Source organism: Gobius niger (assembly GCF_951799975.1).
Source record: "Gobius niger genome assembly, chromosome: 7".
Lineage (NCBI taxonomy): Eukaryota > Metazoa > Chordata > Actinopteri > Gobiiformes > Gobiidae > Gobius > Gobius niger.
Window position 1 is genome coordinate 5,466,695 of NC_136858.1, and position 26,521 is coordinate 5,493,215.

Consider the following 26,521-nt stretch of genomic DNA (forward strand, 5'->3'; position numbering starts at 1 on the left):
AAGGTGTTTATTTTGCACTGATTCCACGTTTATTCCATGATTTGTCAAAGTCAAAAAAGCACATTCAAAATCCCCTCTGAGACAATATCCTTGTATCCCATGTTTCACAAAATTAACCTGTTAATGGAAACTCTGAATAAATGCACCCAAGAAAGGGTCTTTTACTCTCTCACATGCTGAACACAAAATCTTGCTCATGAAATCTCCTCAACATACTCAACATAATGGTGACAGTAAAATTTGACATTGCGGCATCTCTTCCCGTACATCACCTCATTCAGAATGACTTCAGCTTATTACGTCACACACTGTATAGTCATCATCATGAAGCACTGGCCGATAAGTAGATCGCCGCCATTATTGATTCTATCCACCCGGCGTCCTCTAACAGGGATATCCAGCAGGTCAGGGCCACATCCCGTCAGAGTGGGCGCTCTGGGTATTGTGAGGCGAATAAACGCACCATCTATCGCTAAATTATTGTTATCGCAATGTTAGAACATAGTATGAGACTAGTTGGATCATCTCTTTGGGCTTTAGTCTTATTCATGTGTTGTCACTCTCTTTTAAAAGTACTGTATATAGATCTTACATGTGTCTGTACTAAATACAGATTGAGAATTAGGTTCAAAAAGTCACACTATATTGCACAATCACTAACTCCGATGACAAGACTGTAGGCCTGCAACTAACCAGTATTTTTGGTAAGCGAATAATCTACAGATTATATTTTACGATTAATCCTTTGGCTGTGAAAGGCAAACGTTTTCCCTTATAAAGCTAAGTAAACTTAAAGTGAATGTTAGTAGGAGACTCTTAGCTAGCTCAAAACTGCTCATGAACACAATACATGCGACTGTGAACTGGCCATTCCTCATTTGAAAGCTAAGAAACTCCAGAGCTCAGCCACTGAATGACTGGCGGCTGCTCTGGCACTGACTAGGACCAAACTAGTTCAAACAACAGGATCAGGTAACAATAAGATGGAGCTCATTCTGCTTTCTGAGTGGATCATTGTCCCGCGACACAGACAGATTATATTCATGGCATTGACAATGTACAAAAGACTTTCTGCTCTTTTGGATTGTGTTTATACCAAAGAACGATCAATCAATCACTAAAATAGTTTTCAACTCTTTCAGTAATCAATTGGTTGTCGATTAATCAGTTGTAGCAGTTGTAGCAGTCGTGGGAGCAAAACCTTAGAGATTTCTTACATTGGAGCCAATGACATCATTACATTTACTAAACTGATTTTGCACCGTTTGAAGCAAAGCATTCCTTGTACGAACAAGCACCTTATTTTTCCCCTGCCCATTTGTAGTGCTTGTCTATATAAATATATCTACAGTATTCTTTTAATTTTCATGTAATTGTGGAATATGCACTTTCAATGTGTTGCAAATGAGACAAGTGAATGGGTAAACTTTATAACACTACCACTGGTGGTAATAATGATAATAACAGCTTACACATTGCACTTTACAAGTCTGTGTTGCCAAGTTTCTCAAAGCGCTATACTGTAGTCATTATTAATTCACTATACTCAGTGGTGGTAGGCTACTATTGTAGCCACAGCTGCTCTGGGGTAGATTGACAGAAGTGAGGCTGCCAGTCTGTGCCATCGGTCTCCCCCCACCACCACCAACCACAACATTCATTCTGGACTAGGGTTTTGCAATTAATCTAAATTCAATTGCGATGTTGATTATATACAGGATGATGATTAAGGATGATTAAGGCCCTCCTGATGGTCCATCCAAAGAGCAAAAAGTCCGGCCTGCGCGGTTTGTGTGAGTGCGGCTGATTGACTCTTCCAGCGCTGCTCATGAACTGTTGTATTTGTCGCAGAAATAATAATAATAGTAATGATATTATTATTATTAACCATAATTATTAATTAACCAAAGTTTAGAAGCCTCTGTATCCTTTGCCCAGGGCTGGTTGCTGCAGAAAAGTCTAAAACTCTTCAGAGGAGCAGATCTCACAAACGCAGCTCAGAGTAAACTCCTATTGTTTCATGCCGCTGGGATGATGATGTGTCTTTTCCCCCTCCACATGTCACGTGCTACTGGCACATGCTTTGGTCCAACATGAACAAACAGCGCTGTGTGATGATGTCATCAGGCCGCGCAGCTTGGTTTGCTTGGGCAGGTGTGAGGGCTGGCCAGCAGGGGGCAGAAGAACCAGGGATGCCTCTAATAGAGGATTAGTTTAGAAACTGTGGCATATTTAACATATTTTTTTAACTGTCCAAGGAAAATATTTTGCATAATTTATTTTTTTTATAAAAAAAAAAGTCATTTTTTTTAAGGCCGCATCCAGGAGGGAATTGAACCCAGGACCCTCTAGCACGAGCGCTAACCGCTGCACCACAATGCCGCCCATGCTTAACGTCACAAAGCAGGGGGACAGTTTGATAAGACCCACTCTGACCTAGGGCTGGGCAGTTGATCGAAATTTAATCAAAACTGAATCAAAATCATAATCTCTTCTTTGGTCAATCTCAATATTCATCATGGTCTTTAAAATCCTCAGTTTTGGCCCTAGTTTGACACAGACAGTAACGTGCTCCATTTGTTGGACGTTTAAAAATCGGATTAACATAAAAAGCAAAGTAACAATAGGCCTGAAGTAAAGTACAACAAAATGTAAACATAATCAGTAAATATGGAATAAATCATCATTGTTCCTCCACCTTTAAGTAAACTCAAACATATTTCTTTCAGAGGGAAGTTGCACTGATCTAATATTAGAGTGTCAGTGTCCGTAATAATTGTGTTACATCCTGATAAAAGTGCAGTGTTTAAGAGCTCAGGCTCAGTCAGGCTAGATTGCTATAGTAACTGAGTCAAACTCAGACTGAGCTTGGTTTATGAAACCAAAATGACACAAAAACAAACCGGACTTAGCCAAATAAGCCAGGCTGATGGAATAAGCCAGTTTAATGAAACAGCCCTCAGCTGTTTTGCTTAGATCAACGTGGAAATCACCAACTTTTTACTCCCAGTCCCTGAGAAATCTTTACAACTTTCTAGAGCCCTCTTTAATGAACTGAAATAAGCTGAAGCTTTGACTAAGCAGGTCTGGAACAAAGCAGGAAAAGAGATTAACTCACAAACTTATTACTTAACAAGAACAAAAAGCAGAGCTGGACCTTAAGTAAACAATCCCAGACACAGTGGGCAAAACCAGGTCTTCAGGGATTTGAATAGGGAAATCGCTTCGTACCGTCAGGATCTATGTAAAGCAGAGGATCAAGTACCAAGTAGTTCCCACAGGTTTGTGTTGTGATCCTGCTGGCCTTGGATGTTATTGAGCACGTCATTCTGAGTGACAATGTCTCTTACTGTTCCAAAAGGATTGCGTTCACGTTCTAGAATTTGATGATGTCATAATCTCAGATGGAGGGCAAAGACATACTTTATGGGAGAGGGACAGTTCTGAAAGAAATCTCCATTACGAAATTTGACCAAACGAAAATTTATCATTTAAAGGAAAGAAAAATCTGAGGCACTCCGATACCTTAAAAGTCCTTTATTGTGTGGACATGCCGACACGCTTCGGTCTCGTTCGACCTTCTTCAGGGCATACAAATTAAAATTGTGGCTCAAGTGTGCTAAGCCAAGACCCAGTCACATGGTATATACTTCCGGTATGACACAATAGAGCCATATGTAATACACAATAAAAGACTTATAAGGTGTCGGAGTGCCTCGGATTTCATTTTGATCCTGAAGCACCTGACCTTCTGTACTACTTATTCCACCCAAAGAAGCGATCACTTTTCTCCTCTGAAAATGGGTCATTATTTGGAAGCTACTGGATTCACAAACCGGCCTCGTTCACCTTATGGCTGAATGTCCTTTTAATGGACATCTTGCAAATGTTTTAGAGCATTGTTACCAAAATGGACACCTTTCATGAGAGAATAATTGGACGTTCCTTTACATGCTGACGGAAAGGATACTGAATATCGTGACCGTTTTTGTTTCATGTGTAATGTCCCAGAAATTACGTCTCTTAAGAATGTGCAGATGACACGTACGGAAATGTTACCTGTGATAATAAAGCTTGCAAAAAATAATGACTTGACTTGACTTTTTAATGAGCTATGGCAGTCTTCTCAAACTGAAGTACCAGCGTTTGAGAAAGACTGATCTGAGCCGTCCACTGACCGTCCAATTTGAATGCCAAAAAGATATTGCATGACACCCGCAGGCGAGTGTTTCGTCTGGCACTCCTTGTGAGCTGGCACGCTGAGAGAAAGTGCTCATAGTAGCAACGCAAAATGCAGCCGTCACTGAGTGGTGAAAAATGACCTGAATGAGCGTTCCTCTGCTTTAGCGCCATCTAGCGGTTACAATATTCGACGGATATTTATTAATCTAGTATCATTAAACGCAGCTTGAATCAAGGAATCCACTGGTGTTTTTAGTTCTTCGGTAGGCCAATTAATTGTTGAGTTATGAATGAGTAAAGTCCACCTGCAGCGTCAAAATCGTCGATCAGTAGTCTGGACCTCGCTCGAAAATAACACTTTTTTCATCTCGTTTTCCGCGGCAACAAATCACGTTCCCGGACCGTGATATTTTCCAGTCAATCAGAACACGAGTAGCCGAGTCCAATGGTGCTGGTGACTTCTGCATATTTGCTGTAAATCCTGAGATATTGTGGGGGAAAGTCTCCGCAATCGTGGCTGAAAGTGTGGACATTTTTCGAAAAGTCACCATCATGATCATAAAATATAAGAAGTATTCTTTCTTATTTGCGCTTTGGTTTGGGATATAAATGTGATTTTGACCCGCGGCTTTTTGAATGAAGTTATAAAACCTGGCCGCGCCGTCAGCGGCCGCTCTAAACCAGGGCGAGTCCGCGGTGTAGCTAGCGTTAGCTCCGCTCCGCTCGCGCGGTAACGGCCCGACTGTAGCCCAGGTCTGTGGCTGTTTATGGCCCTGGCACATGCCCTGGCACATGCCCTGGCACACCGGGAACCAGCGGGGTCCGCAGGGCACCCGCATCAGCCACAGTGTGAGGCTACGAAGCTAGTTTCTATGGTATAACGTGTCTCGCTCCAAATCCTCTCTGCTCCGCGGTGCGCACTCATTTGCATAAAGCCACAATGCGGAGTTTTTGAACTACAAATTAGCTCTTAAAACAATCTTATTCACGTGATTAATTTACCAAAATAACAGAAATGCAATAGGATATGTTTTGCTGAATTTCCACTATAAAATTACAAATTAAGTAACTAAAAAAAAAAAAAAAAAAGTCCTAAATATTTGACTTTTTTTTTTTTTTTTTTTTTGGGAGATCACCATAACTAACTATACAAGATATCCCAAATCCCCTCTGAAAGAATCTTTTTATCTAATGTACCAACAAAGCTTAAACCATTATTTTAAACATGGATGGTGCATTATTTAGATTTAATCTGCAAAAAATTGCATATTTTAGCATAAACTCTTATTTTTATATATAATCAAATATTACGGAAATACAGCAATACAGTTTTTGTTCAGATTTGTGTTAATAATATACAGCTGAAGTTTAAAATCGATATCACTCACTTTAAATGTTTTCTGTATCCACCTGCAGTGTCTCGCCTTAATTTTTTGTTAAAATATGCAAATTGGTTGCATTGTCTTAGCCCACAATTAAAATCTGACATCATATTTGAAATCCTTGACAATTTTCCTTCTTGGATGTGAATTTTGAGAATGATATTTGGGGAGATGGGAAAGTTAGAGAACAAAGAAGCTGAAAATTGTACCACTTTTTGTGATAAATCGGTCCAGACCATATCCTATTGTTTTAATGGAAAACGATTTCACCAAAAGTGGCCGAAAATGAAAACTGAAATGTTTATAACTTTGGAAGTAATTGATGTATTTAAAACATTCAAAAAACCTTTTCATCCTCTTGCTGACCTCTACCATCCTATGCTCTTATGAATATTATCTACTGTATTTCAAATTTTCATCTGGCATTGCTACTCATAGTTTCCTATCTCTCACGAAATAACCCTTTAGGTGCGTGTTTGCCACATCTGACAATTGACCCATAAAAGCTCAGATCTGTGTGTGGGCCATTTGTGACACAATCTGAAAAAGCAGAGGCCCACATGTGACACTGCTCTAAAGTGTAGGGCTGGGTTCTTTTAATCCCCCCCCCCCAATTTAGTCCCCATTTTTATATTATTCCCTCTGATCTGCTGTCACATGGATTCACTATCATTACAAAAGAGTTCCTAAACAAATGAACCAGCTGATATCCATGCGCTTGCACAGTTTCACTTTCGTTTTTAGGTGACCTGACAAACGCCGCGCTGCAGGACTCTTCCTTTGGCAATGTTATGCAATTACCATGCAATAATGGATGTACGATTTGCTCTCTGGACATTACATACATCAGTCATTGGTTTACCGTGGCTCCTCAAAGTCTTACGATTGAACATGTAGCTTTTAGAACTGCGCTAATTGTAAAAGCGGTTACTCTTGACATCCCTATTGTGCAATTAATCAGATCTAATTGAAAATGCAACCTCTGTACACAGTTTATCTTTTAAGTGTCCAGCCTCGGCAGTGACAGCCCCTGAATGGAGTTTAGGGGGAGCTAAATCCCCTTTCATTGTGTGTTGAGCCCCATCTTCTATGATTTTTAAATGTCGCGTGTGAAATCGTGAGCCGTCATTCGTCTCCCTTGAGCAATGGTTTTCGGAAATTGAGTCGTAGCTACGAACAAAGTCTGTCGCAGTGTCACGCATGAGGCTAGCGTCGCGTGCTAGCAATGGGAAGTAAAATACGGTCCCATTCATGACTGGGCACTGCGGCGCTTGTGACTCTGGCGGTGCTGGTGCAATATTTGGTGACAATGGTAATACAATCGTTCAGTGTGGGACAGCAAAAAAGTTACTCAGTTGTTACATTTGAAACAAAGAATACAACTACAGATTAGGGTCAAAGTCAAGACCTTGACTGAAACAGTTGCATATGCCGGTGGTTCCCAGCCCGTCTACCTTGAACCTCCCTTACTTTCCAAGAACAGATCTGGGAAAAATATTTTGACGCAAAAGGCAACCCTGGGTCAAGTACAATTCTTTAATAGACTGCCATGCTGAAACACATCAAAAAACACACTGGCATTACTTTTTCTTTTAAAGCAGTACTAAGTAACTTATTTACCTTAAGAAATCCTTTCTGTAGTCCCTGTGGGGGTGATACAAGTGTTTTTGGGATGATTGGAGGGTCTTTCATCTCCCCCTGGTGTCTCTGGCCAGAAAACCATGTTTGCAACTTGACTGCCACCGGTGCGGAGAAAGCAATACACACTAATGGAATCACGAAGAAGAAGCTAACATGCTAACGGGCAAAGCTAACTGCGGGCTAACGTCACTTTAAACAGTATTTAATTACAGCCAAGTTTGAGTGAAATAAAATATTTCCGTTGTATAATTGGATGCACAGTAACCCTCTCTCCCTTCGCCTTTCCTGTCAGTGTAGTATTTACTCTCCAAGACAATTAATAAATTAAAAAATCGTAACTTGCTACTACACCTGCAGTTGCACTTATGGCCTCTAGGGGGAAGAGTTACTTAGTACTGCTTTAAACAATAGGTTGCGTTCATGTTATAGGATTCTAGGTGCCAATGCAAATCTATGTGAGAGAAGCAGTTTTTGAAAGAAATTTCCAAATAAATGTTTTCCCTTGATACAATTGGATTCACAAACCTGCCAGATTATTTGAAAGTCCAACATTGGGACAGTTTTTGTTTCATTTGAATTGTCCCAGGAATTAGACAGAAATTAGTAATAAACTACGACTAGAAATCTGCATTTTGAGCGTTACCATGGAATTTTCAGTTTCCCTCCACCTCAATTTTAAACTATTCACCTTATTCCAGAAATTTGCGTGGGCGCCGCGATGAACTGCGCTCTTTTCTCCTATTAGTTTACATAGGACTGGAGAAGTCAAGATAAAATCAGTTACTACATGAATACAAAGCTGATCTTAGGCCGTGCAGAGACTTGTTGGTGCAAATGAACGGTGGACATTTTACACAAATCAATCTCCTAAATGTCAGATTTGAGCGGTGAACATGTTTCCTCGTTCTCTGTTTAATAAACGGACTTATTTACCCAACTTTAAGTTAGACGTAGCATTGGTACCGGGAAAAGTCGTTTAGAAGCACTGGTACTGTAAGGCAAGTGAAATGTGTTCAAAAGTAATTCAAAATGCTTTACAGAACAGAAGTATAATTGAAGCACTGGTACTGTGAAATAAATACAGTTCAAGGACTGCTACTAAAAAAAAAAAAGGACTAGCAATCATCGAACACCAGATTTGATATCAGCTTCCAGATAGCAGAAAAAGTAATCTATACATGCAAAGACAAAACGTATGTGCTGGCCGTATACAATTAGAGGTTAATATCGTAAGCCTTTTGTTATTGGCTCCTTTTGTTTTTTCTAGACGCCCTCCCTGCCTGCATCCGCCCATCACTGTGATTGGGGTAAGCCTATTATCACACAACTAATAGGGACTCAAAAGGTCCAGGTCAGGGCCCTCCAACCTTCTTTTCACCATGAGCTGCTTTCACAAATAAAATAAAAAATGTCATAGCGCTATATTTCTGTGGACAATTGGTAGATTTTGCCAAGAAAATAATTCAATGTACAGAAAGCAAGTGAAGTTTCCCAATAACTATATCTTTCTAATTGTCTGCACATTATGTTCAACGTGACCATAATTCAATCATCTGGTGCACAAAGAGAAAATGCTATGAATGCCACCTGATACAGTGCGAGCCGCTTCGTCGAGACAGCAATCCAATTTGCCTCAACAAGCTCGCGTAGAAATGTAGAGAGCATTTGGACGGCTGCTCGGAAAGGGCTGGAGAGCTATGCTGGCAGCTATAGGTTGGAGATGCCTGAATGTGTAGGTGGAGTGCCAAAAACACCCACAGTAGTATAGTACTGGACTCATCCATCCTGATCAGCTAACCACACCTTCAAGTTTATGTTCCGTTTGTTCTCAAAGTCCTTTTTTTTTTTAAATCGCTTTCTTCGCACATCAACATTGTTATTGACCAGTTACACTGATTTTATTTTTGAATCAATTTTACTTTAGTCGTCTATCTATCAGGTCATTTCAGGTCATAGTTAAAGGAACAGGCCACCGTTTTTCCATAAGGAGATATGTTCTTAACTGAGCTTAGACAAGTTGATGCGTACCTGTCTGGCCTTTGTGCGTGCGCTCAGTCCCGCACAACGACCAAAGACGTTGTTAGCGTTTGGCCTCTCCCAATGTATTCCTATAGCTCCAAACGGGGGTTAAGTTGTAAGCTACCACGCTCTTCCGCGGGCACGCACAAAGACCAGACAGGTACGTATCAACTCGTCTAAACTCAGGTAAGAACATATCACAGTATGGAAGAACAGTGTGCGCTCAGTCACGCAAAACGACCAAAGATGTTGCTAGCATGGCCTCTCCCAGTATATTCCTATAGCTCCAAACGGGGGTTAAGTTGTAAGCTACCACGCTCTTCCACGGGCACGCACAAAGACCAGACAGGTACGTATCAACTCGTCTAAGCTCAGGTAAGAACATATCACAGTATGGAAGAACAGTGGCCTGTTCCTTTAATTGTTGAAATGTATTCACCAGTATGAAATGCTCGGCAGGTAAGTAAAGCTTTTCTATCAACAAAAGCTAAAGCAATCAGTATCTAATCCCCCCAAAAAAGTAATCTAAACCTAAACGTGATATATTTTTTTGGCCTATCCCAAAACGGAAGACCCAACAACGACACTAAACAGCCACCCCTAATTAACTCCAATCAAAGTCTAAACTGGCCCCAAAGCAGCACAGTTTGAGAACCCGCGGGTACTTTCCCCTCATTATGAAAGCGCTATTCGAACAAGATTAAGCAGCTGTCGACAGAAAAGCGCCCAGCTGAGCGCACGGAGCAGATCAAATGAGCGGTCCCTTGTTCTGTGTAGCCCTCAGCGGCGACACGCTATAATACTGGGCCCTATATGACTCTGTAATATGAATCCTTACGACGCACGGAGCATGACGCGTCTTTAATACCGACTGTACGCGGCCCAGCGTGACTTCCACGCTCCGCGGCCGTCAATTTAAAACCCGCTATTTCGCCTACACGTACCAAAAAATAAAAAGGGGGGGGGATACTAAATACGCATCGTTTTTTGTATCGTTCAATGAGAATTTTAGCATACAGTATCCCATTTCCTCGGAGACCGCGGAAATACTAGCCAAACAAACGCTGCCGTCCGTCGCAGGTGATGATGATGAGCTAGCTAGGCGGAAACCAGGTTTGCCTTGAGGATAGCGGAATATTCGCAAACGTTGTTGTCGGCACGCGGTACTTTCTTACGGCGAGAAAAGACGAAAAATGAGGAAGAGCGAACGAACGAGGAGGAGCGGAGGAGCGGATGAGCAGGGGGGGGGGGAAATCGCGCCGGTGATGCTCGCACGTGGGGCAAACGTGTTGTGACTTGCCTGTCATGGTGAAGATGCCCACCACCAGGTTTATCCCCCGGTTCCCCAGCAGAGCCATCTCCGTCTTGTCGCCCTGGCCCTTCTTCGCTTCCCTCTTGGACTTGACGGAGGCCCATATGCCGATGGCGAGGACCAGCAGGTAGAAGAACATCATCACGGTCACGCCGAGGATGTTGAGAGCCATGGTGATGGTGGAGGAGAGCCGCTGCCGCCGCTAAGTCCGCGCGATAGGGAGAGAATGAAGCCGTGTCTGCCCGTGTGCGTCTCGCCTGCCTTCGCCGCGCCGTCTGGGGGGAGAACAGAGAACACAAAGCCCTCCCCTCCTGCGATCTCTCTCTCTCTCTCTCTCTCTCTCTCTCTCTCTCTCTCTCTCTCTCTCTCTCTCTCTCTCTCCTTCGCCTCCTCCCCTCTCTCTCTCCTCTGCGCCCTCCTCCTCCCCCCCGCCCCTCTTCTCTTCCTCCCCTCTCCCCCCTCTCACTCCTCCTCCCTCCTCTCTCTCCCCTCTGCTCCCTCCCCCTTTCCCTCCCTTTCTTTTTCCCTGTCTCACTTCTCCACCTTCCCCTCTCTCCTCTCCTCTCCTCCCCCTCTCTCTCTCTCTCCATTTCCTCTCCTTTTCCCTCTCTCACTTCTCCTCCCACCTCCCTCTCCCCATCTTCCTCCCCCTCTTTTTCCCTCTCTCTCTCTCTCTCTCTCTCTCACTTCTCCTCCCTCCTCTCTCTCCCCTGCTTCCTCCTCTTACTCTCCCTTTGTTCCCCCCGCCTCCCTCTTCTCTCTCGCCTCTCCTCCGTTTTCGCCTGACGCCTCCTCCCCTCCCTTTTCGTGTCGTGCCGCAGACTACAGGCGGTAGAGGCGGCAGAACGTGCGGTGACGTAGCAGAGAGACGAGCGAGAGAGAGGGGGGGGGGGGGGGGGAGAGGGGGTAACCTTGGAGTGCGCGTGGAGGGCGCGGGGAGGGGGAGGGGGAGGGGTGCGCACGCGGGATAAAGGCTGTATTAATAGCACACATGCGCGTGCGTAAAGAATATGGCTCAGACGTATATGAGACAGGCTGCTGTCGGCTAATGGAAAGAGAGGGATCCATTTATGTGCTTCTTTTTAAAGGCTAACGTTGACCACAGCTAGTCGTTATTTATTTATGTAAACCGTTTTTTGGTTTTGTTTATTACAACTTTTACAAGCTACAGTTTTCTTTACTTCCTCCAGTTTTCTGAAATATTAGAAATGCTCTTCACAAATAGATTAGATTACTTCATAACCGAGCACAATTTACTCACATATCATTAGCAATCGCTGAAGCCATTGAAGAGATTACAGGTGCACTAGAATCGAAAAACAAGGCCGTGGGAATAGTTATCGATATTAAAAAAGCATTTTATACAATTAATCATAATAGGTTGTGTTCACGTTTTAGAATGTAATGATGTCATAATGTCAGTTGGAGCAGGTGCCATTAATACATTGAATGAAAAAAAACAACTCACTGTATTATTTTTATGGCTTAAAGTCCTTTCCATTGGCCAAAATCACAAATATGTTTTTGAGTATTATTACCACTTTAGTACGCTTTTCAGAGATAATAATTGGACCTTAGTTTAAACGTGCTGATATGGAGACATTGAACTTTGAAAGAGTTTTCGCTTCATAAGATAAGATAAGATAAGATAAGCCTTTATTTGTCTCACAATGGAGAAATTCACTTGTTATAGTGAGCTCTCAGAAACACTCAGGGTGTGCAGAATAGACAGGAAATGAAACAATTAAATAGTAAATAGTGGTATCTTATATGCAGTCAATCAATGACTACCAAAAAGGGGCAAAAAACATAAACAATAAAAAGTAAAAATAAACTGGCTATAATAAAAAATGTCAGTATAAGTGCAGGTTTACAGTCGTAGTGCACATACTTTACAGTCTTGTTGTACAGTCTGACAGCAATGGGGATGAAGGCCTTGCGGTAGCGCTCCTTAATTCACTGAGGGTGCCTCAGGCTACCACTGAAAGAGCTGCTCAGCTGCTCTACAGTCCTGTGCAATGGGTGGGATGGACTTGTTGTCCATGATGGAGCTGAGCTAATACACTCCTGTCTCTCACCTCCAGCTGTTCAGTCTGTTCTTGTCCCGCTCTGTGCGGCCCGGGGCCCAGCACACAGCAGCGTATAGTGGATAGCGAAGCCTACCACAGAGTCATAAAAAGTCCTGAGTAGAGGCCTCTTCAGAAGGTGGAGGCGACTTTGTCCTTCTTGAACAGTGCATTGGTCCAGTTTATTGTTGAGGTGAACACCCAGGTACTTGAAACTGTCCACCTCCTCCATGTCCTCTCCCTGGATGTTCAGCGGTGTGTGCAGTAGTCTCTTCCTCCTGAAGTCGATCACCATCTCCTTCGTCTTACTGGTGTTCAAGCACAGGTGGTTGCGCTCTCGCTGGTCCACAAAGTCCATGATAACCGGACTTGATAACCATTGATTGTCTTAGTAATGACAGAGATATTAGCCAAAAACCAAGACAAAAACAATCATCAGTTCAACAGTTACCAGAATGACCACACTAGAATTGTCAGCTAAGTTAGGCATCGCGTCATAATGCATTAATAATGCATTGGTTTTATATAGCGCTTTTCTGGACACTCAAAGGCGCTTTACATTGCACTATTCATTCACTCCATACTCGGTGGTGGTAAGCTACTATTGTAGCCACAGCTGCCCTGGGGTAGACTGATGGAAGCGAGGCAACCAGTCTGCACCATTGGCCCCTCCGACCACCACCAACCACTCACTCACTCACTACATTCACTAAGCTTCCTGAGAAGGGGGCGTGGCCTCGCCGAGGGGGAAAACAGAATATCTTGGGAAACACAACTTTTCACTCTTTTCAGCCATTTTCTGGCAAAATACGTATTTATCACATACATGTAAAGTGAGGTCTTAATTGGGTCCTTTTGTTTATTCACAGGAGATTGTTCAGTCACACATCCAGATACAGACGGCATCTCTGGAATTGCCCATATTTGGTCATGTTTTAAAACAGTTAAGGGGGAAAACAATTTGGGGAAAAATCTGAACTTTCTGTAATTTTTTAAAAGCTACTTTAACAAATGCTGAATTATGAATATGGTTTTCGACTAAATAAAGATACAAAGACATGGAGAGGAGCAAAGTTGTTCAACAGCCCATAAATACATAAATAACAGAGAATTTATGGGCAACCTATTCACCTTGTTCCGGGAGTTTGCGTGGGCACCGCCATGAATCGTGCCCGCCTCTTTTCTCCAATCAGTTAACATGGGACTGGAGAAGTTATGATAAAATCAGTCACTATACGAAAACAAAGCTGTTTTTTTAGGAAGAGAAACAGTGCAGTGTTGACATGCTGGTGCAAATGAAGATAGGACATTTTACACAAATCAATCTACTAAACATCAGATTTTAGCGGCAAACATTTTCCCTCGTTCTCCGTTTAAATGAACGGACTCTACCAGAAGTGTCTGTAGGCCTACAATGGAAGTGCAGAGACAAAACAAAAAGAGGCAAGAATGGGTGGGGCGGATTAAGGTGAATATTACGGAAGCTCGAAATATATGGAATCAGAGGGTTAGTTTTAAAATGGATTGAAAGCTATTTACACGAACGACAGCAGTGTGTTATGTTGGGCGATGTTTGTTCCTCATCACTAAATGTTGTTGTGGCGTCTTTATTTCTTATTAATGGCATCTGTAAAGCATCTCAAAAAGTTGATAAGGTGATAGTTGCAGATGACAATATTTTTTGTTCCTGGGGAGAAATTAGATGAACCTTTAGTTGAAGTCACAAAGGAACTTAGTGCAGATAGAAAGGGTTATTCGTTGGAAGCCACATAAAATATATACAAAATAAAATATCAAGAAGCATATCAATTGTAAAAAAAAAATTAGCAAAACTGATTCTGGATTATAAATCACTCCACACTATTGTTCCATGACCTTAGTTTGTTACAGTTACCGTGCAGAGATCTGGTCAAATACGAATCATTCATAAAGTTGGCCACAGGGACTTCACACATCCTCTGTTAACTCAGTTAAAGTTGCTCAAATTTATTGATATAGTGGGATTTCTAACAGCACAGTTAAACTCGACCGGGGAGTCAATGCAAGGATTCTAAAACCGGTGTAATGTGATCCCGCCTCCTGTTCTTCATCAGGACACGAGCGTCTGAATTTTGTAGAAGTTGTAAACCTGAGATACTCTTTTTGGGAAGACCAGAAAGCAGGGCATTACAGTAGTTGATACGACTGGTGATAAAAGCATGCATTAGCGTCTCCGTGTTGGCCCGAGAGAGAATGGGGCGGACTCTGGCTATGTTCTTCAGATGGTAAAAACCTATCTTTGTGATATTCTTAATGTGTGGAATAAAAGTCAGCTCAGAGTCAAAAATCACGTCCAGGTTTTTCACCCGTGAGGAAGGATTAATAGACAGTGACTGTAGTTTATCCCGATCCAAACCGCGGCACACAGAGAGTGTTTAGTATGCTGTCTCAATGCTTTCTACTATTCATGTGTTTCAACACACTACTAAAGTAATTGCTTTGTTCCTTGCTCCAAAAGTGTGGTGCTGTGCTGCGTCTGTTTCGCCGCCCTTTTCTTTGGTTCTGGTTTTCACCCATATACAATGCTATTATTAGCTCTGTTTTTTTTGTTTTTTTTTGTTTAATCTATTGAACAGATATATAATTACAGTAAGAATAAAACTTCAACAGAAAAAGTGTAAACATTCTTATTCTTGTATTTCCTCGGTTATGGTCTCTCAAGGTTCAGTTCATGGTACAAGTGCAATATAAAAAATGTTCATGTAAATGTTCATCATTAGGCAGTATTTATAATTTCAGAAAAAAATTGACAATGCTTTCTAATTGCTTTACAATAAAATGGTGCTCCCTGGGCCCACAATACACAATAAAAAACACAGTGCTCTAAAGTAAAAAACAAAACAAAAAGCAGTGTAGGCCATGTGCTCCTTAAGTGATGTGAGAAGTTTCACTTTCACTTTCCACACACGGAGCTAAAGCACTCACGGAGCAGATTTGAGGCTTGTGTTTTGGGCTGTTCTTGGCCCACATTGTTCTTGTACTTTGTTGGAAACAAAGCTTTTGAGGCTGGATTAGGACCAAGAATCGATCTCATGCGCAGTGTACTAGATCTATAATTTATGAGTCTGGTCGTCAGCAGGAGAAACCTTTACAAAGCCACGCAGACTTCACGTGATTTTGGAGGATGTAACTTTGCCTGCAGCCTTCAGTTTAGCGGCAAGTGATTATGACACACATGTGCTCTGTTTAGGTGCACGTACAAACACCTTAAATATTAATAAATATAAAACTTGCACCGTCACTTCAGAAGGTCGGCTGTGCACAATTTCAGTTTTACATAAACATTTTTGGAATAATGAGACATCAGACTAATGGGTTGGCGGACAAATGTGCGGACCCCCATGTTGCAAGGATCTGTGCAACATCCCACGCTCAGCGCCAAGGTCCCAGTAAGAGCCACTCCAAGGTTCCAGCTCCACTGCTCCAATCAAAGTCATCTGGAATCCAATGGTCCAAGGTCCTGTCCTCAACATGAAGACACCTGAAGATGAAACGGGGCACACTGAGGATCTTCAGGCCAATGAGGAAGAGGAGCTTCCATGCTCTTCTCATCAAAGAAGGCCCACAGAAAAGATGCAAGTATATCAGGTGGAGGAAGCCCTCAGAAAGGAAAAACTGCTTGTTCATGTTTAGGATCAATGGAAAAAAGAAGCACATACAATGTGAGCGCAATTAAAAGGAGACATATAAAACAATGAAATCATATCACTCATGCACATCATGAGTGTCCATGAATAACTTGGACATGGTCATTTGTTAAATTTGTAGCATTAGGAGGTCATATTTTCTGAAATGAAAAACTATTTCAATCAAAAACATCTTAACAGGTCGTTATATTTAAACATAGGAGCCCTTCTTTGAGCAGCTTCAAAACTCTTGCATCCATTAAACTTGTGAGTTTCTTGAGAGTTTCTGCTTGGATTTCTTTAAAGGATGTCACAATAGCCTCCCAGAGCTGCTGTTTTGCTGTGAACTCCCTCCCACCCTTATAGATGTTTTGCTTGAGGCTCCAAAGGTTCTCAATAGGGTTGAGGTCAGGGTAGAATGATGTAAACCCCCCACATCATGAGTTTCTCTCCTTTTATGCCCATAGCAGCCAATGATGCAGAGGTATTATTTACAGCAGGACATGGTACGTTGTCATGCATGAAGATGATTTTGTTCGGGAAAGCAGCACGGCTCTTATTTTTGTACCATGGAAGAAAGCTCTCTCCTCATGATTCTGGCCCAAAACATGACTCCGCCCCCTCCTTACTGACGTCACAGCCTTATTAGGACATGGTGGCCATTCACCAACCATCCACTACTCCATCCATCTGACCATCCAGAGTTACACATCAGTGAACAAAACTGTTTGAAAATGAGTCTTCATGTATTTCTGAGCCGTTTCTGTTCATGAGCTTCAATTAACAGTTTAGGGGAGGCCGGATAGAAGGTTTATGCACAACTGCAGCCTCTGGGGGGTCCTACACCTTGATGTTCGGGAGATTCCAGAGACACCAGCAGCTTCAAATACCTGTCTGCTGCTTTGTAGCAGCTGTTCTCTTAATCTGATGTATTTGTCTGGCACAAACCTTTCATCATTGTGTCTTTATCTGCACAAATCCGTGGGTGCTCTGAAACAGCCACAAATCTCTTAACAGTACAATGATTAAGCTTAATCTTTCATGAAATATCGAAGGTTTTCATACCTAGTCCAAGGCATTCAATTATTTCACGCTTTTCATCAGCAGAGAGATCCTTTTTCTTTCCCATATTGCTTGAAAATGTTGGTCTGATTAATAATGTAGTCAGTAGTTTTTCCCTTAAAGGGGCTGGAAGCAAGTTCGCCATTTTATACTCACTACTGCCACCTCAGGCCATATGTGTAACTGCACCTTCTATATTAAGCTCGTGCATGACGGCAATTCGGGCCGAAGTGACACATTTTTGAGTGACCGTACAGGATTTTAGAGGCAGTTGTGGTGAACAGGTCTGAGCTCATTCTACACATTGGGACATGGCTGGAACATGTAGGGGGAGGAAAATACTTAATTTTAACATTTTTAAACTCCTTATAGTCCCTTTAACTGGGCTTAACCTGACAACTAATCATCCCAGGTGTCTGAGATTGATGTCAGGGATTCAAAGAGCCCCAAGACACAACACCATCCATGAGTTTCAATAATCTTTTTGACACTGAAATACAATTTGCATAATAATTTGGAGCATGGTGTAGACACATGTGAAGCAGTCACCAGAGACATTATTAAAGTTTCACAAGAAAGACTCGCAGGTATAGATAACTATGATAGTGACCAAGTGAAAATACGCTTCTTGAACCTGACTGTGCTAAATCCATTTGCAGTTCCTCAGTCACACACTCAATTGCTCTGCGGCATCTGTAGTTGTTGCAAAAAGAGTAGAGGCCAAAGAAGCTGAGCGTGAAGCATTCTTAGAAGTGGAAAAACAAAAGGAAAGGATTCAACTGATAGAGGAAAGTGACTCAGTGCAAAGGACTGTCGTTACTGAATTTTTACTCGAATTTGAAATGTGTAAGAAAAAACACCCTAGTTGTCTGCACGACTTCAGCTGTAACAAGAGCAACTAGAGAAACAACTGACAAATCAGACACAACCCAACTCAGAGCAACACCGAACCCTGTCTGTCAACACAGAAATGAACGATGTGGAAACATTTCCATGATTGTACCAGTAGGGTTTCTTCAGAGCAACATGCAGGCACAGAAATGCTTGTTTATGTTCATTGACCAAGATGTGTCTCATTGTCTCAAAGCTAAGTCCACTCCAATAAGGTTAAAGCTCCCCACAAAGCTTGGTAAAGATGCTGTAGTGCAAAATGAACGTGTCTCAGGTCTCAAAGTGAGAGGCTACAACTCCTTAGAAACGATCGAACTCCCTTCTGCTTACACTAAAGACTATATACCAGTGAACCGCTCCCACATTCCACCTGTGAAACGGCAAGGCAATGGAATCATCTCAAGGTCACGGTGAAGTGAAGGAGATTCCACCACAGTTCAAGTGTGAGGTTGGCTTATTAATTGGCCACGATTGCTCTAAGGCATTAGCTCCAGAGCAGGAAATCGGAGGAGGAAAGAATGAACTCTATGCACTGCATTGGCCTGGAGTATTGTAGGCCTCACATCTTCCCATAACTCTTTAAGTATGTCTACTGTGTGTCACAGAGTTACAGTCAAAGAACTCCCCCTAGTGACTCCTGCTGGCGCACTTAAGGTTCTCAAGCCTGATTTCAAGGACATTAACACGGACAACAGAGTTCAAAAGATAAGGCAAGGCAATGCAACTTTATTTATACCGCCATTTTTAACACAAGGCAACTCAATGTGCCTAGATAATGGTCAACAGTTCTCAGCAGTGCAGATATGCCCCTTCTGAGCAAAACCCTGCGGACATTGCCTCAAGAGGTTCGGGTGCAAGTGAGCTCATCACATCAGACTGGTTCAAAGGACCACAGTTTCTAGGTAATCCCTCCAGCTGCAGACATTGACACAAATGGTCCTCTTGGAGATCAAGAGGTTCAAAAACAGAACACAAAGGTTTGTCAGGTTTGTCAAGAAAGACAAAACATCAAGCAAGAAAAAGCGCACAATACAAGACAAGCAAGTGACTATGCAAACGAGATCAAGAAGCTTAAGGATGGAAAGGCGCTTCCTCACAAAAATCAGCTGTTTCACATGGACACTTTTCTTGATGGTGATGAACTCCTTAAGGTGGGAGGCTCAAAAATGCATCATTTTCAACTGCAGTGAAATAACCAGTGATAGTTCCCAAAGGTCACCATGTCCCTCCAAGATAGAGTGCAACATGAAGTGAAAAGACCGACAATCAACGGGGTCAGGTCAAATGGATTTTGAATTTCAGACATCAACAAGGCCATAGAAAGCTTAATGCAGTGTTTTTCAGAACAGTATTGGTACCGTTGGGAAAAGGAGTATCTTTCCAGCATCGCAAGGAGAAACTTGAAAGTTGGAGATTGACGATCTACTGCGCAATGAATGGAGATCAGTGCAAGTAATTGACACAGTAACCGACAAGGATAGACTTGTGAGAAAAGTAAAGCTTCGCTTTGGTGAAAAGAAGAGTGAGAAAGGACAGTTCTGGAAAACGTGGAACGCCCGGTGCAGAAACTGGTTCTTCTCCTAGAGACTCTTTAATCAAGCTAGCTCTAATGATTTGGTGGGAGTGTAAATTTGGTTCAAAGGTGTTTATTTCATGAAGACGATAGACATGAGAACATCAAAAAGGGTCCACGTTGTATGTTGAAAATGTTTAAAAAAGTGTGGTCCACGAGTGCTCTTCAAGAATGAAGGCCAAAGCACTTACTACAAAAAACAGTGGAGAGCGACTCACTCTCCTTTATTGTGACGTATAAAGAATAAAGTACTTTTCATTTTTTGTATACTGGAGTGCCTCGGATGCCTTTCTTTAGACTGCTAAAAATACAACAAGGTGTTTATTTTTGAGATGAACAAAGTGATCGCTTCAGTGGGTAGAATTGTCTGTAAAGAAGGTCAGGTCGTCTTCAGGATCAAAACGTAAGTATAGGCAAAACAAGAGAAAAATCCCATGCCAATGGGATGGCATGTCCACTCAATAAAGGACTTTTAACCAGGTACCGGAGTGTCCCGGAATTTTCTTTTTATAGGTGTTTATTTATTTTGTAATATTACAGTTTATATGCTTTTACGTTGATGGAGCTCAGAGAAGATGGTGCAAAGCGGAAGTAACGGTTGCAAATCGGAGTACCTCAAATGTTGATGGGCAGAGAAAGGTGTGCTCCCTGTAAAAGTTGGTCAAATACCTACATTTAAGGTGCAGTTTTTTGCTGTTTATGGTTCCATAGCACCCGGTTGATGAGGGAGCAAGGTTGTTATCAAGGTCGTGTTATGTAAATTTGAATTTTATTACTTTTCACAGAGTTTATTATTAGCCTTTTGTGTAACAGTAACTTTTTCACCCTCTAGAGCAGGGGTCACCAACCTTATTTCAGCTGAGGGCTACTTTAAGAGCATTAAGTTGTTCGAGGCCTACCAGTTAAAAACAAATCCTAAAGACTTAAACGTACACTGTTCACTTATAGGATATTGTCCCCATATTATATTAAAATAGCTTTATTTTAAACTCATACCGAGTCACAAGAACCAAAATAACTGTAATTTTAAGAAATAGATTCAAGAAAATGAAGTGTTTTACACTTAAGAAAAAGTCCCAAGGGCTACTGGACATGCCCAAAGGGCCCCTGGGTGCCCGCGGGCACCACGTTGGTGACCCCTGCTCTAGAGGGTGCTATTGCACTTTGGTAAAAGCACTGATCAATTTATATTAGTTTATGATGCAGACATAAGGTTAAGAAGACAAGGTTGAAAAGGTTTTATAAATACACATGGAATTACATGATTATGGTCCTCAAAGTAGAGATTGTCATGTGTTTAAAAGGTTAATAATATAAAGCAGTTGATTGAAGATAATGAAAATGGTAAAACAAAAGGTAAATACATGCTGTTAAGAGTAGGGGTGCAACGGATCAAAAAACTCACGGATCGGATCGTTCCTCAGATCAGAGTCACGGATCGGATCATTTTTCGGATCAGCAAAAGGCATAATTATCTCCTTCCTTTAAACATGGACCAATGACCATTAATAAAAAAAACTCTACTATTAATAAAATTAAATGTATCACAGACAATTAAATAAGCAATATACCTATAGGATTGTACCTGTACTCACAGGTTGTTGCTAAATGAGGCTGTGGGACAGAAGCCAATTAAAGTGAAAAGCCCAGTCTGCTCTCCCCAACCCCACACACTCAGATCAAATCAGCTGATGCCGGACTCGAGCTCCTGCACACCCCCACACGCACACCCCCATGCCGTGCGCTCAGTCACACAAATGTTTTTAGCATTTAGCCTCTCCCAGTACGGGCATAGCTCCAAACTGGGGTGAGTTAGAAGCTACCAAGCTCTTCCACATTTCCCTTATTTAAATAGAGTTATATGAGCCTTTTCACAATCCAAGTCTAGTGACACAAAATGAAACATGGCAATTTTCTGAGCGGATAAAAAGTACTTTGACGTCCGCGCAGTAATATCATCGAAGTACTCCAGGTGTTATTACGCCCCACAATATAGTACCCTTTTAATCCACTCAAAAAAATCGTTTAATTTTAATATTTTTATTGTATTTAAATAGGGAAAACGTGGAACAGCTTGGTAGCTTCTAACTTCACCCCAGTTTGGAGCTATACCTGTGCTGGGAGAGGCTAAATGCTAACAACATGTGACTGACATGTGACTGAGCGCATGAGTAAAGACCAGACAGTTCCACATCAACTCGTCTAAGCTCAGGTAAGAACATATCTCAGTATGGAAAAGCGGTGGCCCTATTCCTTTAAAATCACTGAGTTTAAGGTTCTTTTAATGTTTTTTTTCTCGGAGTCATTCCCAAAGTCAGGACACACACTCACGGCGAAGTGTCTTTCCAATATTACGGTCCTCGCCTCTGGAACGGCCTGAGGAGGGTTGCAGAGAACGTTCAGGTTTTTAAGAGCAGGCTCAAGACCCACCTTATAGTTCAGCTTTCAACTGATTTCTATTTCACTTAGCCCTAATAATTGATAAGATTGAGATATCTGTATATGTTCAGGGGGATGGGAGGGAGTGCCAGGCGTGATGTTTTAAATGTTGTAATCTAAAAAGCATTTGGAAAGCGCTTTATAACTAAAGTTTATAAATAAAGATTGATTGATTGACCTGGCCTCCAGTGTCTGCGTACACTGGTGTGGGAGTGGGTCAGCGGGCCAAAATGAAAAAGTGCCTGTGGGTCGCGGGCCAAACATGGCGCTGTCAAGCGTGAAACACATATAACTGCAAATAATAAAAGTTATTTCCTTTTATTTTCGGTATACATTTTCATTTGATTATATCTATGCAAATAACTTGCGACATTATTACAAATGTTAACCATGGCAAAAGCCTAGTTTTGGTAGAACAAAATCAGCAATTATAGCATTATAGTGCAAAATGTAAACAACACCACCACATGTATCTGCAGCACCTACAGTGACTTTACCTCATTCAGTTGTTAACTCAAAGAAAATGCCACATTAGATTTTGAAAGTTTCCGTTCAGCATACACTCTCCCCAGCTCACATTAAATCCGGTTACATTAAATCCGGTTACGGTCCGGTCCGCGAACGCCGGGTCTGGTTACCGAGGCCATCCGGCGGCCTTCCGGCGTCAACGGAAAGAATCCGCAAGAAGTCTATTTTTGCCGGAGGCCGAAGCCCCAGCGGATCAAGCTGACAGAAAAACACGAGCCAAGCAGGAAGTCAGGTCTCGTGAGGAAAGAAGATCCAGTGTATTTCAAAATAAAATCTGTCTGCTCGCTACTTCTTTGGTCTCGTTTACCACCTGTACACGCGTGTAACATCGTAAAAGTAAACATTTCTCCATTACCAGTGACACGGGGGCAGTAGTGTGTTGCAAAGCATCCACTTCACTGGGGAGAGTCGTTGTACTGGCAAATGTGGCTTTTGTTTACAAAAACTACGTATATACGGGGCTAATCATCACGTAAACTCGCACCAAGCGGGCAAAACGCGTGCACTTCTGTTCTCGCAAGTGCCGTTTCTGTGCCTGGCGCACCACGGTGTCAGCCGGACTCACTGTGAGTGGTAGTTTGGGGCAAACCCGGACTGGATCAGGACCGAACCCGGACCGTAGTTAAAGTGTTTTGAGTGCATAATGTAGTGTAAGAGTGGAAGGTGGAAAAGTGCTTTATATGTTTGGACCATTTACCGTGAGACCAACTTCCGCTCTAGTGACCTTTTATTGTGGCCAGCCCAAGGCACACCTGCGCAATAGTCGAGCTGTCTACTCTACTAATAAGTTTTTCAGAAAGGGGTCGTTTGTGTACACCGAAAATGTTTTATGTTTTTGAGTTTGGCTCATGAAAAGTGGAAGCGAAAAGAGTTGTGCTTATATTATTGCAGTTTGTATTTGTCATTTTTAAGGTCAGAAATGATGATCATCTCATGAAAGGAATAATTACCAAAATTCATACATTTTTTGACCCCTCTGCAAAGCCAGCGCCTGCTTTTACGCTGTTAACGTGTTGAAAAGGTTGAGAGGTGAAAGGTTAAATGGAGTAGGTAGTGCACTGTACCTGACGATGGTGTGAAACATCCATGTCATCACACTAATAAATTAACTTTTGACTTTGCTTCCAAACACGACAAACGTGCTTTCACTCGCGTTTCTCATGTAAACCCTGAAGCCCTACGATGATCTGACATCAGTGTGCCGAGAGGTTAGTGAAGGAGCGCTTCATTTGTCATTATACAGTCAGGAAAATGGCGTAAATCAGCACACACGAACAACACGCAAACTCCACACAGAAATACTCCACACGCTCGGAGAAGGGAACCAAGTCCGAACAAGTGCGGACTGTTGAAACATAAAGGAGCACTCCCTGGTTTGAATTTTTCATGCAACATACTGCACTAGAGCTTTATTTCTCTCCACGCCATTTCATTTTTGGGCCTTTTTAAAAATAAAACAGCACAACTCAAAACATTTACAAAGAAAAGCAAACCAGAGGGGTCCACAACAGCACTTAATGTGCCAAGTGTTTCTGACCAGTAGTCTGGCTCCGCACTTGGAGACGCCTACCCACTGCTCCCACAGGTCGCCCCATCGACATTGAAGGATGGGTCAAATGCAGAGAATGAATTTGCCTACGGGTATTAATAAAGATAGATAGATAGATGGGGTTTACAACTCTTTTCCGGGAGCCGCACATTTCAAAAAGCCGTTCCAAAGGCTGGTTCTTTATAACCTATAACCTTAACCCATGCCTTAACTGAGTGAATTTTTCCAGTGCAGCTTTACCCAAATCCATGAAGTCACAATTTATAGGCCAGTGTAGTCTCTCATTTGAAAGCGAAGACGAAGAAAACCATCTAAATTGAGCTTATTCCTCATGTAGTTGCACCGTGTTGCGTTTTTGTCGCACATTTCTGTCACTTTTTCGTCACATGTTTTTGTCGTTCTTTGTTGCATTTTCATCCTCGTTTTTGTCAAATTTTTGACACTATTTTGACACTTTTTTCAAGAAGCTCTTAGATTTGGGTAAAGCCAAACAGGAGAAAGTGTACTCGGTTCAGGTTAAAATAAAATTTGTAATAGTCAGCCAGATTAGACATGATGATTTTAAATTTAAAGGTCCTTTATCATGCAAAATCGACTTTTTGGAGCTTTTAGTCATGTTGTTATGCTATTTCCTTATCAAAAATACCTCCAGAGTGGTTTTTGACTTCATTCACACAGTTCTCAGCAATCCTCCTGAATCCTGCTCTCTGAGCAGCTGCTCCGTCCTCAGCTGGAAAACGACTGACTTCAGAAAGGAACGGAAGAGCCCGATGTCTGTAATGTAATGTCTCATTATTTCTGTTGTAAGAAATAAATAAAGCTGTCAATACTTAGTTTTAACATTTTTAAACTCTGTATAGTCCCTTTCAGTGCAAAGAAGTTTTCACTTGTGTCACCTGCTCCGTTGTTGGGCTGATTCTTGTGTTGGTTTGGGGAATTCTGGGTAAAATTGACTGGAAAAAAAGATCCAGCTCGGTAGGTGGGAAGGTGGATGGATAATCTGTATTTTCAGTCCCAGACTTTGACGGGTTCTAACACACTTGTGGCGTTTGTTGTTTTATTACTTTGCAGCAGAGGTGGTCAGTAACAAAGTGAATCAATATTTAAGAACTCTACTTGGAGGTGGATTATGTAACTTTCATGCGAGGGAAAAAAAGTTCTGAGTGCGTGACCATGTAGTGACCCAGTATGCGTGGTTAAGCCTGGCGCCTTTGCTTTCCATCACGATGGCCTCTATAATGCAACAAGATCAATTGCTTTTAGGGTTTCTGATAGGTTAGAATAGAAATAGAATAGAAAAAAACGTTGTTGTCTACCATGCACAATGATGCCTTTGGCAAATTTACGCATACATTTCATCCAGAAAACCTATACCAGTCAGTCACCCTAAACAAACAATTGATCCTGGAGCGCCATAGGGTATATATACAGTACTAACTACCCATGCTGCCACTAGGTCACTAAACGCATGAATATAATTTTTTTGCCCCTGTATAGAAAGTTACATTATGCAACTTTAAGTAGAGTTTGTTGAGCATCTGTGGGGCCTTCGGTCATTTTGACCCGAAAGCCACTGGAGCCCGCGGCCTATCAAAATGACCCAAAAGCCACTGAAGATTTTTGTAAAAAGAAGCAGAAAAAAATATGAATGTATGGCTACTTTAAAACTCTTTTTTGGAGTGTACATTTTTTGACATTAGGGTCTTGAAAGGGTGCAAAATTAAGGGCCACACAAGGGTTACTTCAGGCATAGGCATATGAACCTATAATGGTTCATAAATAATATTCCCTGCAGAACTTACACAGTAATTTACTGTTTTGGTTTGAACTCTGAAAAGGTGTAGAATCTCTGCAGAAAGCTTTGATGTGGTCCAGCACACAGCAGCTAAAACCGGTCCTCAATGCTGAAAAGACCAAACTAATATTGTTTTCAAACACAAATGTTCCTCACACCATCCCGTTAGTGTCCACTCTGAGGGAAATGTCATAGAGATGGTTTTTAGAAATGAATTCTTTTGAGGAAAAAGCGCCTTGTCAATGCAAGACTTGTATCTATTTTAGACGATGGAGACCAGTTGTACATGATGCCTCTGCTCAATGTCTCCATAAGATTGAACTGTATATCATGCTCCTCTGTGAGTCATTACTAACTGTAGGCCTTGACCCATCAGTGTGAACTGTATTCTCCAGTGGGACGGCCTTCTTTGTCCTC

At 41.9% G+C, this 26,521-nt stretch overlaps 1 protein-coding gene across 1 annotated transcript in view; it reads right to left on the reverse strand.

Moving 5' to 3' along the window:
* The window catches only part of LOC306965846 (high-affinity choline transporter 1-like), a 69,584-nt gene extending 58,650 nt beyond the window's left edge, over positions 1–10,934 (reverse strand). Inside the window, exon 1 of the mRNA XM_079560414.1 lies at positions 10,525–10,934. Coding sequence (XP_079416540.1) covers positions 10,525–10,708 — 184 coding nt within the window. The 5' untranslated portion in view covers positions 10,709–10,934. The remainder of the gene's footprint in view (positions 1–10,524) is intronic.
* Between the last annotated feature and the right edge of the window lie 15,587 nt (positions 10,935–26,521).